We start from the raw sequence: 16,519 nt of genomic DNA on the forward strand, positions 1-16,519 counted from the left end.
GCCAGCCCTCGCAGAGCTGTCCGGTTTCACTTCAGACAGGAGATAGAAGTGCCAGGAAGACAGCCACAGAGCTCCCTGCCACTCTGTCGACTTCCTAGGGAGCCAAAGCTTTCACTGCAGCAGAGAAACAAAGAACCAAAACAGGCACTGTTGGGTACCGGAGCTGAATTTCTGGTTGGTTCAGTTTGAATGGTACCCAACCCTATCCATCAGTGTCCTGGCCCGATTTTAACAAAGCATTGGAGAAAGGTGAGACAGTGTTCACTTGAAGGTATGAGCCCATTGTAACAATCAGCTACAGATGGAGGTTCCAAAAAAAAGCCTGCTGAGGTCCCCAGGCCACTGAGCGAGGATCCTGTGAGTGAACAGATCACATCCAGAGACAGCACCATGACCAAAAGTAATGACTTTCATCAATCATGTGCAGTAAAACTGCAAACAAGAGTCGAAACAACAAAGCTATGATGCATTACTCCAAACACCAAACTATGGGACTCCCCATCAAGACCTAAAGGCTTAAAAGAAACATGACATGTACTTCTAAAAGGGACCAAGTACAGAATCTCCTTACAAATTCAAAGTTTTGTTTCTTTTGTCTGATAGAAACCAAGGTTAAAAGAAACATCTTCAAATCTGCCTATGACATTTTTAGTGAAGGACAGAGTTAACTCAAATATCTAGGCAATAAGTCAATATTTGGCAGCTACCATGTCATTTAATATGTATGCTGTTTTTTGTTGTTTTTTAACCCTTTAACCCCTGGATCGACATCAGAAAACAGGGGAAAAGCAATGAATAAATTGGCTAAAAATGTCCTGCAAATTGCAAAAAAAATATTATGAAAACTAAATCAGGTGGCAAGGGAGGTAGGATAATTGAATCCAAAAAAGGGAAAAAAGTCCAGAAATTATTATAATTCTCATAATTATATATTTAAAATAATGTTACAGAAAAAATATTTTCCCTCTTTTTCAACATCATTTTGTTCTGTTTTTTTTGTTTGTTTGTTTTTACTTTTTTGTGCTTATTTTTAGGTAATTTTTATGTAACAAATTTCTTGCTAATTTTTGGTCCAGTTCTTGTTAAGTTGCTCATTGCTGCCTTTCCGTCTTACTGAAAGAAATTCAGCCAATATGCTCAGGTTTCAAAGGGTTAATGTTGTTGCAAGTTTATTTTGAAAAATACTTTTTCTTTTTTTTTTAAAAGGAGCTATACATTTCCTGAGAAAACTGGAGTATATTTTGAAAAGACAATACATGTAACAATCTTCAATTGAACGGCCATCCCTGAGCGTCCCAATCTCATGCACGAGGGTTACCGAGCACATGTGGAGTTAGATGGAAGTTTTACCCGCAGTGCGTAAATAAAGTCATTTGTCCTTTTACCATTACTGATTCAGAAACATACTCTTGCTCTAATTGACTTCAGCTCCATGTAGTCAGGAGATGATCAAGGATGCAGGGCGAGGCAGAGTTCTGTGGTCTTTTAAGGACACGCGCTCGTAGTCTGACTTTTCAGATCACTACAACGAGTTTAATGTTCAAAGCAACATGTTTAAAAAGTAAAATCAGGAGGCAGTTGATGTTCTTATTCACATGTATTAAAAAACCTTGTAAAAGTAGTAATACTAGCAGCAAAGCTTGTGTTTTACAGACAATAGCCTGTCAGTGTTCTTTTAATTTTTTATTTTTTTTTCAATTTCAGTCAACAAGATTGAGAGACAATAAGAAAAGCTGCAGCGATGAGGCATGTGGTCTTAAAACATCTGATTTTAGAAATGATATGACTGACTTTCATCCACAAAAAAACTCCATGCTTTTGACAGGCTGCTATAAATCAATACGCGGCGCTGATAAAGGCTGGAACATAAACCTGCCAGTGTCACCAGGTGGAATAGAGAGCTGAAGATAATCAAATCTGTCTGGAAGGCAGCGAGAGGTGTCCTTTCAGAGCCGGATTGTCCAACACAGCTCACTTCAAATGAGCTCAAACTTATGCAGTCGCTCTGTGTTACCTTCGATCCCCTTTGAAGAAACCACAAATGGTAATCTGACAAGGTGGTCACCTCTATTTTTGTTACTGGATGTGTCAGGGGACAGCGCTATGCAATGGCAGACAGAAGACTGACAGGGAACAGGAAGCGTGTTCAAACATTGAGAACCTCTGCTGCGAAATGTCTGGTCAAGTTTTACAGCGGAGAGGGGAGGGAGGCTGTATTTTGACAGCAATATGACGTGGGCGTTTCAGTCGTCAGCAAGAAAAAGAGCAGGCAGAGAGAGACGGGAAAGTCACTGTTGTGATGACTGAGAGGAGGTCAGCTGAAGTCAGTTGTCTGTATATCTATCACAAACTTAATGTGTTTCAATTTGATCATTTATTCGTCTTTTCGATGTTAAACTCGCAGTTTTCTCTTCCAGACGCATGAACGACCACTACATTAAACATTTCTGAAGACACTTTCCACCTAAATGTGCTATCCATAGACAGATGCAGCACTTGATCCTTATAGGGTTTGCATTGCAATGAAAAAAGCATGCTTAAAGAGCTTCAGATGAATTAAATGATGATTTAATGCAGATGAAAGTGCAAACAAGGTCAGGTGTAATCTGAACCTTTAGTTTTAATGATGAGCAGAGCCGCCTCAGCTCATGTTTCCTCCTGCACCACACGATACTTCAGTTCCTGTCAACAATTTATAGCACAGCGATACTCTATTGCTCCCTGTAGGGAAATTCTCCAGCGTTGACTCCCTCAAGGGAAGTCAAAGGTTGAGGTCAGCTACACAACAGCAGCCGGAGGTTCAGTGTCTCATTCAAAGCAGGTTTTTCAGCAAGGTGGATGCTTGCCAATAAAACCCTTTTTCAGAAAGAATGATCTCTGGATTTAGTGCATCTCTCTGCCAATACTTATAGAAGCTCATATGTACAACCCTGAACCACAATGTATGTCGTCCTCTATGTATGTATGTTATATTATAAGCAGTGTGGGGCTGTAGATAAGATTGACTGCGTCTGTTAGTTTCCAGCTTTACTTTGCTGCTTTCTGGAGACGTGAATGAAAATTATATTTGCAATTAGTGTATTTCATTTATGCCTCCGCTCCGGCGACAGCCGTGGCCAAAGGCATTATGTTTTCAGGTTGTCCGTCCATCCGTACATCATATTCTTATGAATGCAATATCTTATTTAGTTTAAATTAATATATTGTACACGCTTAAAAATAATTACATCACAGTTAGCTAGCAGCTAATTTGCATATGTTGTCTACGTATGTTAATTATGACAAAATTTCACTCAAACGTCTAATAGGATGAAATGTTGAAGTGATGCCATTTAAAATTCAATAGGTCACCTTCACTGTAACATCATAATGCTCTATTCCAAAAAACTTTTCTGGCCATTACTCACCCTCATAACTTTGATAATGTGGTGACTCGTTCGTGGAGGCATTAAACAGTTTGTTTTTTGGGTTGTTGTTTTTTTGTGAAGCCGCTCTGTGAGACTTTTGTATTTGTAATCAGTTTGAATTGAATCCAACCGTGGGTTATTTGCTGGATTTTAATTATTATTGCGAAGAGTCATTTGAGCTGAGTCTTAATCAAAAACATTCATTCTTTTCTGACTCCAAGAACACAGATTCTTCAAAATCATATTTTCCACCTCCGATCCATTGCATGTTTTTAGGAAAGTCCTTGCTGAAATGAATGCACCTTTGTTTCCTCTATATATTTAAAGTACTATACTGTATACTCTGTTTCTAATGATCTCAGATGGGCCAAAGGAGGTCAACCGATTTTAGACGTGCCAGGTGACACCTACGAGGTTCTGGTGGATCACTCTTTCTTCACGGAGCCTGTTTCCTGTGAGGTCACCAACGCACTGGGCAACACCAACATCAGCAGGAACGTGGACGTCTACTGTGAGTGTTTGTTTGCTGGAAATACACCTGAGCACAGCCTGTCTGAGATACATGATATATGCTGCATGTATTGTGTGTTGGTGTGTCATATCAGACATTATATGTGACTAATTTGCTTTCCCAGTTTTGTGAGGAAACTTAATCATTGGCTATTGTCTTCTTTTGTAACTGGTGTGGTAGGTGTATCGAATGGTGGACTTTGATACCATAGAGCAGTTCTTATGTCCTGTGTGTGGTTAGGCGCCAAAAGCCCGTTTTGATCAGGTGGTTTTAGCTAAATGATAACAGTTTTGAAAAAAAAAATCCTGTCCCATGCTTTAAATTATGTTTCACCATTTTAGAATTTAATCTAGACTATAATCTTTTCCTAACCTGAAGTGCTGTGAGTCTCTAAACGAATGAACATAAAAATAAATATATGTACCTTGCTGTCTTCTAATATGAAATGTCATTTCTTCAACTAGAACTATAACAGAGCCATTCAAAAGCTGTCTCAGTCGGGACAAGCGGATATTATTTCACAAAACCAGATTGTAAACAATTACATTTGTGTCATAGACTTTATTCTCTTTGTTGTGGGCAGCTGAGCTCTTTAAAAGTATTTTTGTCATAGTACAAAATATTTCTGACTTCCAGTTGGGCCGAGGATGGCGGCAGAGCCTCAGTCTCTGCAGGTGGACCTGGGATCTGATGCTGTTTTCAACTGCGCTTGGACAGGAAATCCCTCGCTAACAATTGTGTGGATGAAACGTGGCTCTGGAGTGGTATGTATTTTTCACCAATAAGTGCAGTATACACATCATAACCATTTTAATAAGGCATCAGAAGTGTGATCTGCTGCTGCAGGAGGGCGGAATATAAAATTTAATGTAAATCCATCATGTGTTTCCAAATATAAAGATTCAGTTAAAGATCAAGCACTCTGTATACACATGAAGTCTTTATGCTGCATGCAGAGTCCATTTCCATATATAAATAATAATAATAATAATAATGGGTGTTTTAGAGATTTTCCACCAGCTTCTTCAGTGTTTTCTTTGAAGCCTGTAAATCTGAAATGGCATGATTGCTAAACGATTAGAGGATTATGCCAATCAACAAGTTAAGAGATCTGCAAGATCTGTTTTAATTAACATGTTTAAGAAAATACAGATACGATTGCTTAGTTTTCAACCAGCAGAATACAGATATTCAGCACAGTATACTTGGTTTACTGAGGTACGTAGAATCTCTTTATTGTCATTGTACATGTACAATGAAATTGGATGCAATTCTATCAAGTGCAGAACAGTAAAATGCAAGCATCACTGCACGATTCATTTCCTATAAATTGCACAGTTCAAGTTTTGACGGTGTTAAGTGCAGTTATGGCTGTTGGGGAAAAACTGTTTTTTAGTATGTTTGTTCGTGTTTTCACTGTCCTGTAACATCTGCCCGAAGGCAGTAGCTCAAACAGAGAGTGAACTTAGAAAGATTGATTTAATCAAACTTGTCATTTTTATGTTGCAACAACTTCTCAAAATTTAGTTAATATAACTAAATTTTGAGTAAACTTAACAATTAGATATAAAGTAGACATAAAATAAGACTAATAGTTATATTTACTTTATTTATTTATTTGTCAAGGCAATCTGTTTCATAGTGTTTTTATTAAATAAAGTCAACTTTTCAGATTTTACGTCAAACTTAATAAATACAATTTCACATACAAGTACACAAAAACAGCTTTGTTTATAAGGAGAATAATTTTGTACTTTAGACACACGTTAAATAAAAAGACATTTTTATGCACAAAACTCTCAATGTAGCCAGATGTGTACCACATAACTGTCCTTGGACGAATTAACAGTGTTTTAGTTTTTGATTTTAAAAAAACAATGTCAACAATGTTTTATTTTAAAATAAGGTATGCCAAGAGTGCACAGCTTTGTGTGCAGAGTCAAAGGCATTGCAGCTGATAGAGCGCTCAGGATAAAACAGGTAGAACAGAATCAATCAGCAACATGCACTTTTGAATGACACAAATCACAAAATTTTTCTTCACCTCTTTCACCTTGCAGACTGTGCAACATCTCTTCCAAATTTTTGTTTTTTGTCCGTTTCGAGCCACTTGTTAAATGTTAATGCTATCCTTTTTTGTTGCAGTGTAATTGGTGTTTAATTAGATAGAAATGACTAGTGTCTCCTCCGACCTTTGAAACTGTTTCCCTCACAACACAGGTGCTTAGCAACAAGAACACTCTAACACTGAAAGCAGTGAAGCCAGAGGATGCTGGGAAGTATGTGTGCCGGGCCGTAGTCCCCAGAGTGGGCGCCGGGGAGAAGGAGGTGTCGCTCACTGTGAATGGTAAGTACAATGGCCTATCATGCACTGAATGTGAATGGCACTTGGTCCACACAGCACTTGATCCTGTCTGAAAGTAATGCAGAGGAAAAAGCCTTACCTTAGGAAACCTGGAACAGACTCTAGTGCTGAGGAGGAAGAATCTGGCCACATATGCCCATCAATAAGTTATGCACGGCAGTTATTTCAATCTTTGAGCAGGCTAGGGTCAAGAGGCACGTTTACATGGAGCCTACTAATCTGATTAGAGTAGGTCCAGATAGGCCACATAAACACCTTTATTAACTTAAACAGGCCCAAACCATTCAAATTTCAGTCAGTTGCAGAGGCGTAGTTTCAACCTTTATATAGACCGATCAAAAGAAAATTTGAATCATGTAAATGATTAAGATGATTCATTTCTGGCCATGTTCTTTCTGCGCGTAAGGGACGTGACGACATCCACGACAGAATTCATTCAATAGCATTCGATATAGTGCTTTTCTAAGTACTCAAAGACGGTTAAGCTCTGCAAAGAGCGCTGTTAGTGGCCTAAAATGTTCTTTTTGATTTGATGACCTTTTTGATTGCTTAATAGCGTGAAATCAATCAAAAGCATGTATAATAAAAAAAGATAATATCATTACTGCCACGAGGTGGGTTTCCATTAACTCTCAAATTGAAATTGTGAATAAAAAATATACTTAATGGAAACATGTTCATTTAAAAAAAAGTGCAACAAAGTTTTTACGTTCGCATGAAGTGGTATTTCAGGCGATTCAAAAAAGCCATATTTCACAAAACTGCAATGGAAACAATTTTTTTTACTTTTATAGGTCACATGATGCTATGGCTATGTGTTTTTTGGTAGGAACTGGCTCCCTCATGATGCAGCAGGCGCTACAAGAGCTGTTATTGCTTGAGTGCATCATCTGGAAGTTTTGAATCCACAATTCCTCTGTTCCATGATCACTTGCATTACACGTCTACGTCACCTTCGATTGGAAATGGCTAGTGCGGTAGCTGCAATAGAAATAAACCTGCTAATGTTTTGAACATCTATCGCCATGAGAAATGCATGAGAAAAAGTCAAATTGCGAGAGAAGTCACATAACATCACTCAGTGGAAACACAGTCATCGCACAATTGTATTATTACTGATGACTTACTGGAGTCTTGAAGAGTTGTCCCAAATCATAGAAGCCACTACCTCCTATAGGTGTCCTGAGTGGTAAGATGGCACTCTGAAACAAGGGGTATGGGTAAAAATAAGAAAAGGCCTAAAAGTCATCCTGAGATGGGTGAGGACAGCGTAGAGCTCTCCCTCTGCAGCACAGCTGTCACTGGGAGTTAATAAGGCTGCATATCATGGATTTCTAATGGCCAAATTCCACACCTTTATCTCCACTCTGTGACTGATGGCTGCAGTTCAGTGAGAAATTATTCCAACCTTTTTTCAATTAGTCAGCAGCGAGAAAACAAATGGACAGCTGTTCAAAAGAGAGCTGCTGTAAGGTCACAGGGTTGAAAGACACATTGACAAGCTGTAAAATTCATCCCACTTTCTGCACTGTAAGATCAAACTGTTTCAATTTTTAAATTAAAGTTTAAAGAACTAGTGTCCAAGCTGCTTTAACCCTTTAAACCTGAGCAAAGCTTGATTTCTTTCAAAACTATGGAAAGAGATGGACAAACAACTTAACAAAATAATTAGAAAGAAATTATTCAAAAGTTACAACAAAACTACTTGAAAGTAAGCAAAACAAGAAAAAAAGTATAAAATACAATAAAAAAGTATAAAATACAATTAAAATACTTTTTTTCTTATTTTCTGTAACATAATTTAAAATATATAGTAAGAGAATTATGAAAATAGTTTTCTGGATATTTCTTGCTGGTTTTTTAATAACATCTAATTATCCCAGCTAATTTGCAGATAATTTAATTGTTACCTTTTTACAATGTTTTTTCAGGACATTTCTTACAATCATTTTGAATCATTTCAAAATTCCCTCAACTCAAAAGCAGTTAGTTACTTTTTACAGTGTGCACACAGACAAAAACTGATGGACTGACTTCACAACTTAGTTGAAAGTAGTGCCTTGGATTTTTATTTATCTATTTACTTTTTTTAAAGGTTGAACCTAGTCAGATTTTTAAAAAAGAGTGAGAGTAATTACAAATGCTGCCGGGAAGGGTTTCATGTTCAAGCTGTGTTTTTTAGACCAAATACAAAACTCGAGGCTCTGAAATTACCTTGGCTAAGTCTGAGCAAACTTTCAAAAAAGAAACTGTTTGTCAGAGGACATATTTGATAGTTATATCATGCAAATAAAGAGAAATTCAACTATTCTCTGAAACAAAAGTATAATGACGAGTTATTATGTTTTCAGACACGCTGGTGTGGAAAAGATAATCATGAAATGTAATTATGAGTATGTTCCCCTCCACTTAACACCATCTCTCCTGCTCCATGGCTCAAGTTATTTATTTAGCTTCACATTTTTTATTGTCATATGCACAACAATTACAGAGAAGCAGTCGTTGGCAATGAAAATGTTAGATCTCAGGCTCCCTCCAACAGTGCTCATTAAATATGAATAAAAAAGAAAATCGTTCTACTGATGTGTTATGTTTCTGTAAACGGTGGCAGGCCAGGCCCTGAGGGCTCTCCGAGGGAAAATGGTGTGCGTTTGAAGGCAGAAAAGGAAATATTTGATTTCTCATGGTCAGCAGTTCCTCAATTTGCAAAAGCCTCTTGAGTGTCAGCGCTGTCATTCTGTGTGCAGCGCGTCGCAGCACAGACGCAAGATGTCAGAGCGTTTCAGACCCTCGTTCTGATCCAAACACCACATGGTGGTGACTTATTGAGCTGACGGACAGCGAATAACGACAAGCGCTTGCCGGCTCCAAAGTCTGTTATCTGATCCTCAAACCCTTTCTTGCATTTGTCTTTCTACTCACACTGTTTGAAGCCTTTTGTAAGAGGCTGACAGAGAAGTGACCCAGTAAACATTTTGAGTAAGTGTAGGAAGACTGCTTCTTTCAGGTAACTTGATTTTTCGGTTCCATACTAAACGTCAAGCAGTTGATTTTTACCTGCCATCCTCGTTGGTCTAACACTCATTTGCAAGCATCCCAGTTGCCAGAGAATGTGTTGGTATTGTACGTTTCTGCAAACCACAGATACGTTATATTTGCAAGTCATTATGTAGCACAGTGATCAAGTCATTAGTTCAAGGTCCACATGTTATAAACAACCACATATTCAGTTTTATTTCATAAAATGTGAGCTGCATGTTGGCTTAGGACATGTAGAAATGAAAAATATTGCAAGGATAAACAGAATCAGCACTAAGAAATAAAAGCTCAGCGACAGTCTCTAATAAAAACACCTTATTACGAGACCGAAAAGCCACTAGAGAGAGCCGTGGGTCGCAAAAATATACCATCAGCTTTTCATCCCAAGTCATCACATATCACCATTTTATCGGATGACTTCAATACAGCGTACCATCGCTTGCCATATTTTACGTCGTTATCGGCAGCATTTCAACATGACCCCATCTGTATGCGTATGTTACAGCCACGCTACATTGAGATATTATAACACTGCGAAAAGTTCTGTCTTCTTCAAAAGGCAGCTTTTGGCGTCAATATCTTATGTCAAAATCACTGACAAAGCAGCAGTATATGATGACTTCAAAGTAAGATACGTATAAAACATGCAAGTGTAATGTATTCATGGTTTATAGAAACGTACAATGCCAACATTTATCTCTGGTGACTGGGCTAGCTGTAGTCCGAGCTTAACAAGTAAGACCAATTTGGAAATGTTTTAGATAAATAAATTCACAACCCCTATTACTATCAGCCAAAATAACTTTCACACTGCAGACACTGTTGGGATCCTCACAACCAATGCTGGGCAGTGCAACTGTTATTAATTTTTTCTTTATGCTTGACAGAAATTATAATGCCATCAGTATGTTTCCCTGTATTGTTCCATTTGGTAATAATGGAAACTGTATCTGTAATGTCGCTATGGTAACCGACTACGATCTGTGGCAGTGCATCGTCTGTCTTTGTGTCCATTGTTACTCTTTGTCAGGGAATGATTAGAATTCGTCAGAGGACAGTACTCATGTGTATATATATATATATATATATATATATTGTATATATATATATATATATAGATATATATATATATGTAACTGACATTGTTATCCATATCCATACAAGGCTGGATTTAAAAGTGTTGCACCGTTTATTTATTCATTCATTTATTGAGGTATATATATATATATCTTGTAGTGTCCCAGCTGTGTTCCATATGTACTAAAATCCAAAAATTAAAAGTTTGAAGTTTTTAGCTTTGAAATGTAATTTTCCTCAGCCCTTCCTAACACTTTTTTCCCATTGTGGTTTTTTGTATGGTGATGTTACTACACACAGACCCATGTACTATTGACTTTTAAAAAGTATTTTACCACATACTTTACTATTTTTTGAAATTTCTACAACATACTATCCTATGACCTCTACTTTTCCACAGGGTATTATACTATGATTTTTTTGCTTTTTGTTTTTATAATCTACTTTACTATGACTTTTTGGACTTTTTTGCAACATGCTATACTATGACTTTTTTATTTTGTCAATGACTTACATAATTATTTTACAACATACTATACTATGACTTTTTTAATTATTAATGACATTACTTTTTTAATAACAGCCTATGTTTTGACTTTTTAGGATTATTTATGACATACTATACTGTGTTTTTTGGTTGTTTTTTTTATAAAATACTAAACTTCAGAGGCAGTAGTTCAACGAGCAACACTAAAATTATGGTTTCTGTCAATTGAGTCTATTGGCTTTGAAAAAGGCGACGTAACAGCTTCAGTTTCCTGTTGGAAAAGGCTGTCTGACAATAATGCAAAGTGATAAAAATAATCTAAATATAGCGTACGCCTACACTGAGATTGATTTTTTAAGGTGTCTCTTTATTTCCGTGGCAAAAATACAATTTGCTGCTTCCTCTATCCACAGACGCCAGACTCCTTTGACAGAAACAGTCATTTCTACCTCACAGAACATACGTTTGTTTTATGTGTAACCTACGTATAAATAATAATAATCCACTTTATTTATATAGCACTTTTCTTAACGAGGTTACAAAGTACTTTTACATAATCAACTACAGCATCCTCAGCAGTATATTGCTTATCTTTTGTGGCGATACTCTTGTCTGCTTCCGTCATGGACTGGAGGTAAAACACTGACTATGGATCTATAAATGTGTGTATAGTGTAAGTGTTTTTTTATATTATACCGAATGTCTGTGTGACCTGGTTAAATAAAGGCTTAATAATAATGAAATTGCACCGTCTTTCACCTCCGACCTCAAATTCTCTAAGCTAACATAAGCCTCACTCTTCATGCTAACATTGTAAGCGAGCGTGTGTGTGGGGGAGGTGAAGGACGGGAGGGCATCGGCGCCATAACCTACGTCTTTGCTTATTGCAAATGGCTGAGTGGGAGTTTCCATTTGAAAAAAAAAACAGAAAAGAGCGCAGATTTGACCCGCCCCCTTTAACTGGCACTACACCTCTGAGCAAAACCAGATGCAACATCACCAGTGCCACATAGAACAAAAGTGCAGTTCATGTAATATTGATAATTTTAAACTTTTTTTTTTTCCAGATGCATGCCTCATCGTAAAGTTCTTACATGGACCTGCACCTCCCACACTGAGTCAGTTTATGTTGCAGAGTGATATAGCGGCAGGGCAACAAGGGCAACTACCAGAGGGGAATATGGACAATACAGACAGAGCAAGTTTGGGAAAACAGATTTCTCAGTTAGAGCCACCCACCTCTGGAATATTCTTCCTGTTGAATTAAGAGGGAGCATTAATTACCTGAACTTTAATGACAAACTTAAGAGATGACTTAAAGCAAACAAAACGTTTACATAATGAATCACTATTTTTGCAAAAATATGCTACTTTTGTAATGTATTAAAGTAATTTTATGCCTCATGCAGGAGGAAATTCCTTCAAATTTTGCACAAATATCCATTTGGACTCAATGATGAACTGATTTGATTTTTGTGGTCAAAGGTGAAAGGTCAAGGTCACTGTGACCTCAATTCTCATTCTCATGAATGCAATATCTCAAGGGGACTTTGAAGTAATTTTTTTCAAATTCGGCACAAATGCCCGGTTGGACTCAAGGATGTCCAGACTTTGGTGGTCAAAGGCCAATGTTACTGTGACCTTACAAATTCTTACAAACATGGTACTCAAAATATCTTGAGGGGATCGCTTCAAATTTGGCACAAACCTTCAGTTGGGCTAAAAGACGAACTGATAAAAAGAAATTTTTCTTTAAAGTTCAAGGTCATATTGACCTCACAAATATGTTTTTGGCTATAACTTGTGAATTAATCCATTAGTTTTGACAAATTTTACTCAAATGTCTGATAAAGTGATAAAGTGATTATATTTTGTTTCCAAATGGTGACATAACTAACATCACATTGCTCTGCAAAATAAAAAATAAAATGAAGATTCTGGCCTTAATTTAATGTCATGACACTCAGAAGATTGACAAAAGAAGATTAATGACAAAAATCTTGGCTAAACTGTGCTGATTGTGTGTGAAGCATCCATGTTTTCACAGACATGTCTGTAAACTGCTAAGTGCAACTTAAGTGATTCATGGAGTGTACGATCAAGAGCCGTTTTGTATTGTGTTGTATTGTTGGGCGTTGTATTGATAACATTAAGCTACTAATTTGTAAGAACATGCCCTGGGACTATAGATGAAAATTAGCTCATTAGCTGATTCTGGCAGATCTGCAGTGATGTGGGAACTGAAAACATTGATTAATGTGCACTGTCCTTGGTAAATAAAAAAATAAATAACATAGAAAATTAAAACCAGCAAATAAATAATGTTTCAAAGTTTTCACAGTTATTAGGACCTGAGCGTGACTCTGCCCTTGGCGCTGCCCCTCACAGAGCAGTTAATGCATGCGCTGCGATCGCCAGGAAGATGTATGGCTCAAGTTTATATTGTGGTGATTGAGTGTTTCTGCCTTGGCTGTGCCTCTACAGGTCCTCCCACTATCTCTAGCACCCAGACCCAGCAGGCGCTCTACGGTGAGAAGGGTCAGATCAAGTGCTTCATCCGCAGCACCCCTCCTCCCGACCGAATCGTGAGTCACTTCATCCCTCCTTCCATTTACTGCTTCATTTCCATATTTAGGAGATTTGGTCAGTGTGCGTAATGCATCTCATTAGTCTGAAGCACACTAAAAACGAGACTTTCACAGGCACTAGGAGCAAAAAAAAAAGAAAGAAAAGAAATAAAAAACAAAACACATAAATAAAAACACTAGCCATATTTTAGATACTGAGTCACTTCCTGTAAAAACAGAGTTTGTCAAAATAAATCTGAACTATGACACCATAGTTCACTATGTTTTTGACATAAGTATGGCAGTTATTTACCTAGATGTCCAACAGTCTCTCCAGAACATCACCACATTGCTGTGAATAATGAGCAGTGGTGGAGGAAGTATTCAGATACTTAAATAAAATGAAGTATAATCAGGAACATGTAGTTAAAAGTAGTAAAATTAAAAGCACTTAATGCAGAAAAAAAAATCTTTTAAAAAAAAACACCCAAATAATGAAAAGTCTTTACATTCAACAAAATATATATATATATATTTAAAAAATAAACTATAAAAGATTTAATGACAAAATATAAATATATGCCCATTTCAGGATTTTTTTTTGTTCGTTGTGTCAATTTGCCAACTATTAATCAACTATTGATTCAGCTGTACTTGTAAAATTTCTTAGTTGGTTTAATTTAAACCATATACATCATATTTTATAAATATAAAAAACCCTTCTGTGATTTTTTTATTCAGAAAAATCTTGACTTTTAAAGTAACTACCAACAAAGAGTACAATATTGTAACCCTAGTTCTGTTAGCACAGGTGGAGCCCTCTACTGGGCACTTTTGGGTAATAATCCTCCAATCACAAGCACGCATTCCCACACTGAGAAAAGTATATACGTCAATCGCAATCAGGATGTGCCTAGCCAAACACTATATTTGACAACAAATTCCTGCCATCCAACAGCCTCAAATTTGTACTTAAGTATAGTTCTGGAGTACATGTACTTAGTTACATTGCACCACAGAATATGAGTACAGGTGGGTGTAAAAAATAAAAATAAAAACCCAGCAACCAATGCCCTCACAGCCTTGTTTATAGATGGATAGCATTTATCACGCCCAAAATTGGTTTCCATAGAATCCTAAGACTGATGTGTGACAGATGAGGCGACTGATGCAATAATGCTGTAAAATTAAGATGTTAATACAGAGCTTTTGTAATTTGTCTTTTTTTTTTACTTTTAATTACTTTTTAATTTTTTAGATATTGCTAAGTGATTCAGACTTTTTTAATAAAGTAATTTGTCATGTGAAAAGTTTTACGGTTTAATGTCTCTTTATACAGCAGGGACTTTGGTGGACGGCCAGTGAGAATACATAAGCATCAATAATTAGTGTAGTCTGGCTACTTCTTATTTTCCCTGTAAAAATGACTAAGTTTGATTTATTCACATTAAGACATAATTAGGAGACATTAAGAGATAATTTTTTACGCCCACAGTGGTGGGCAGCATGAATTATCTCTAGTAGGAACAGTGGGGGGAAAGCAGGCCAAGAGCTACTTGTTTTAAAGAAAAAAAAAATTAAAGACTAATCACAGACTGTCAGTCAGTCTGCTTGTAATGCATCACCACGCTCTTCAGGCACAGTGTGAATGTGTTTCTGTACATGTATGAATAAGCATGTGTGCTCCCACTAACATGTACATGTTGTCCCTCAGGCCTGGTCCTGGAAGGAGACAGTTTTAGAGTCGGGGACGTCTGGACGCTACACTGTGGAGACAGTCAGCACGGATGAAGGGGTGATCTCCACACTGACCATGAGTAATATCGTCCCCGCTGATTTCCAGACGATTTACAACTGCACGGCCTGGAACAGCTTCGGCTCTGACACTGAGATCATTCGACTCAAAGAACAAGGTGAGGACGACAACGTTTCTGGCAGAAATCTCGTAGATGATCACACGGTGGTTAAATCTCACACTGATAATACTGACGCCGAAGCTGCAAGTAGTCAGTGTCAAAAACTGAGTGTATTTTCGGGATACCTGTTTGGATTCCAATCAAAATTTTGTATCAGGAAAAGTTCATATAATGGGCTTCAACAGTGCATGAGCCTTCATAGCTGTCACGCCAGAAATAAACATGACTAGTCTGCGATTGATTAATACTCAAAGGCAAATTCGTTCTTGCTTGTATTCAACAAGAGCCTGCAGGTATCAGTTATCAAAATGTTTGACAATTTCTGCACAGAAATAACAGATTTGTACCCTCAAATTACTTGCAGAAGCAGCCTGAGTGGTAGCTGCTGTGTTTATTGAAAACAGAGTGACTAAATTCACAAAAACATGTTTTGTTTTTTTGTCACTGCCTTAGAAAACCAATATGGCTTCAAAAAATGACTCATGGGAGCCTTTTTTGATCTGCCAATCTATGGATAAGGTCACATTTAGGCCTAATTTACTAAAACGATATCTTTGTTGGCACATTTCTACATTAGTTGTCACATTAACACTGCCAACTTTTGTTCGTCGGAATAGAGATATGTAATTTACTCAGCAGCGGGGTTTTCTTTAATTGCAGTAGTTTTAACAAACACTGAACCCACATAGTATGTTGAATAGAGGCTCGCCAGATAGCCTGAAGCCTGCAGTTCATGTACAGTACCATATAGTTCTGGTAAATCTCTTCTTCATTCCTGCATAGAAATATCTCCACATCTTGTCTCCATTATAAAATCTTTTCTCGCAGCGTAAACATATGTAGGTCATATTTAGGTCTGAACAACAAGGGCCCCTTGGGTAACGTACCAAGAGGACTTTTTGTGCATGAAAGTTTGGAAGAAATCTGCTGTTGGAACCATAAAGATACCAAGGAAGTTTGCAGTTTTCACACACACACACGCACACACACACACACACACACACACACACACACACACACACACATACAGTATATCCATCACCATCTGTATTATTTTCTGACTGTGTCCCAGTGGTAGTATGCAACTCAGTACATTAACTCAAGTACTGTGCAATTTTAACATACTTGTAGTTTACTTGAATATTTCCAT

At 37.3% G+C, this 16,519-nt stretch overlaps 1 protein-coding gene across 1 annotated transcript in view; it reads left to right on the plus strand.

The window, feature by feature from the left end:
* kirrel3a (kirre like nephrin family adhesion molecule 3a) overlaps window positions 1-16,519 on the plus strand; it is a 164,837-nt gene that overhangs the window by 135,849 nt on the left and 12,469 nt on the right. Inside the window, exons 8-12 of the mRNA XM_042499533.1 lie at window positions 3,770-3,918; window positions 4,555-4,682; window positions 6,139-6,265; window positions 13,371-13,471; window positions 15,168-15,366. Of these exons, the coding sequence (XP_042355467.1) occupies window positions 3,770-3,918; window positions 4,555-4,682; window positions 6,139-6,265; window positions 13,371-13,471; window positions 15,168-15,366 (704 nt within the window). The remainder of the gene's footprint in view (window positions 1-3,769; window positions 3,919-4,554; window positions 4,683-6,138; window positions 6,266-13,370; window positions 13,472-15,167; window positions 15,367-16,519) is intronic.

Source organism: Plectropomus leopardus, chromosome 13, assembly GCF_008729295.1.
Source record: "Plectropomus leopardus isolate mb chromosome 13, YSFRI_Pleo_2.0, whole genome shotgun sequence".
NCBI classification, from domain to species: Eukaryota; Metazoa; Chordata; class Actinopteri; order Perciformes; family Serranidae; genus Plectropomus; species Plectropomus leopardus.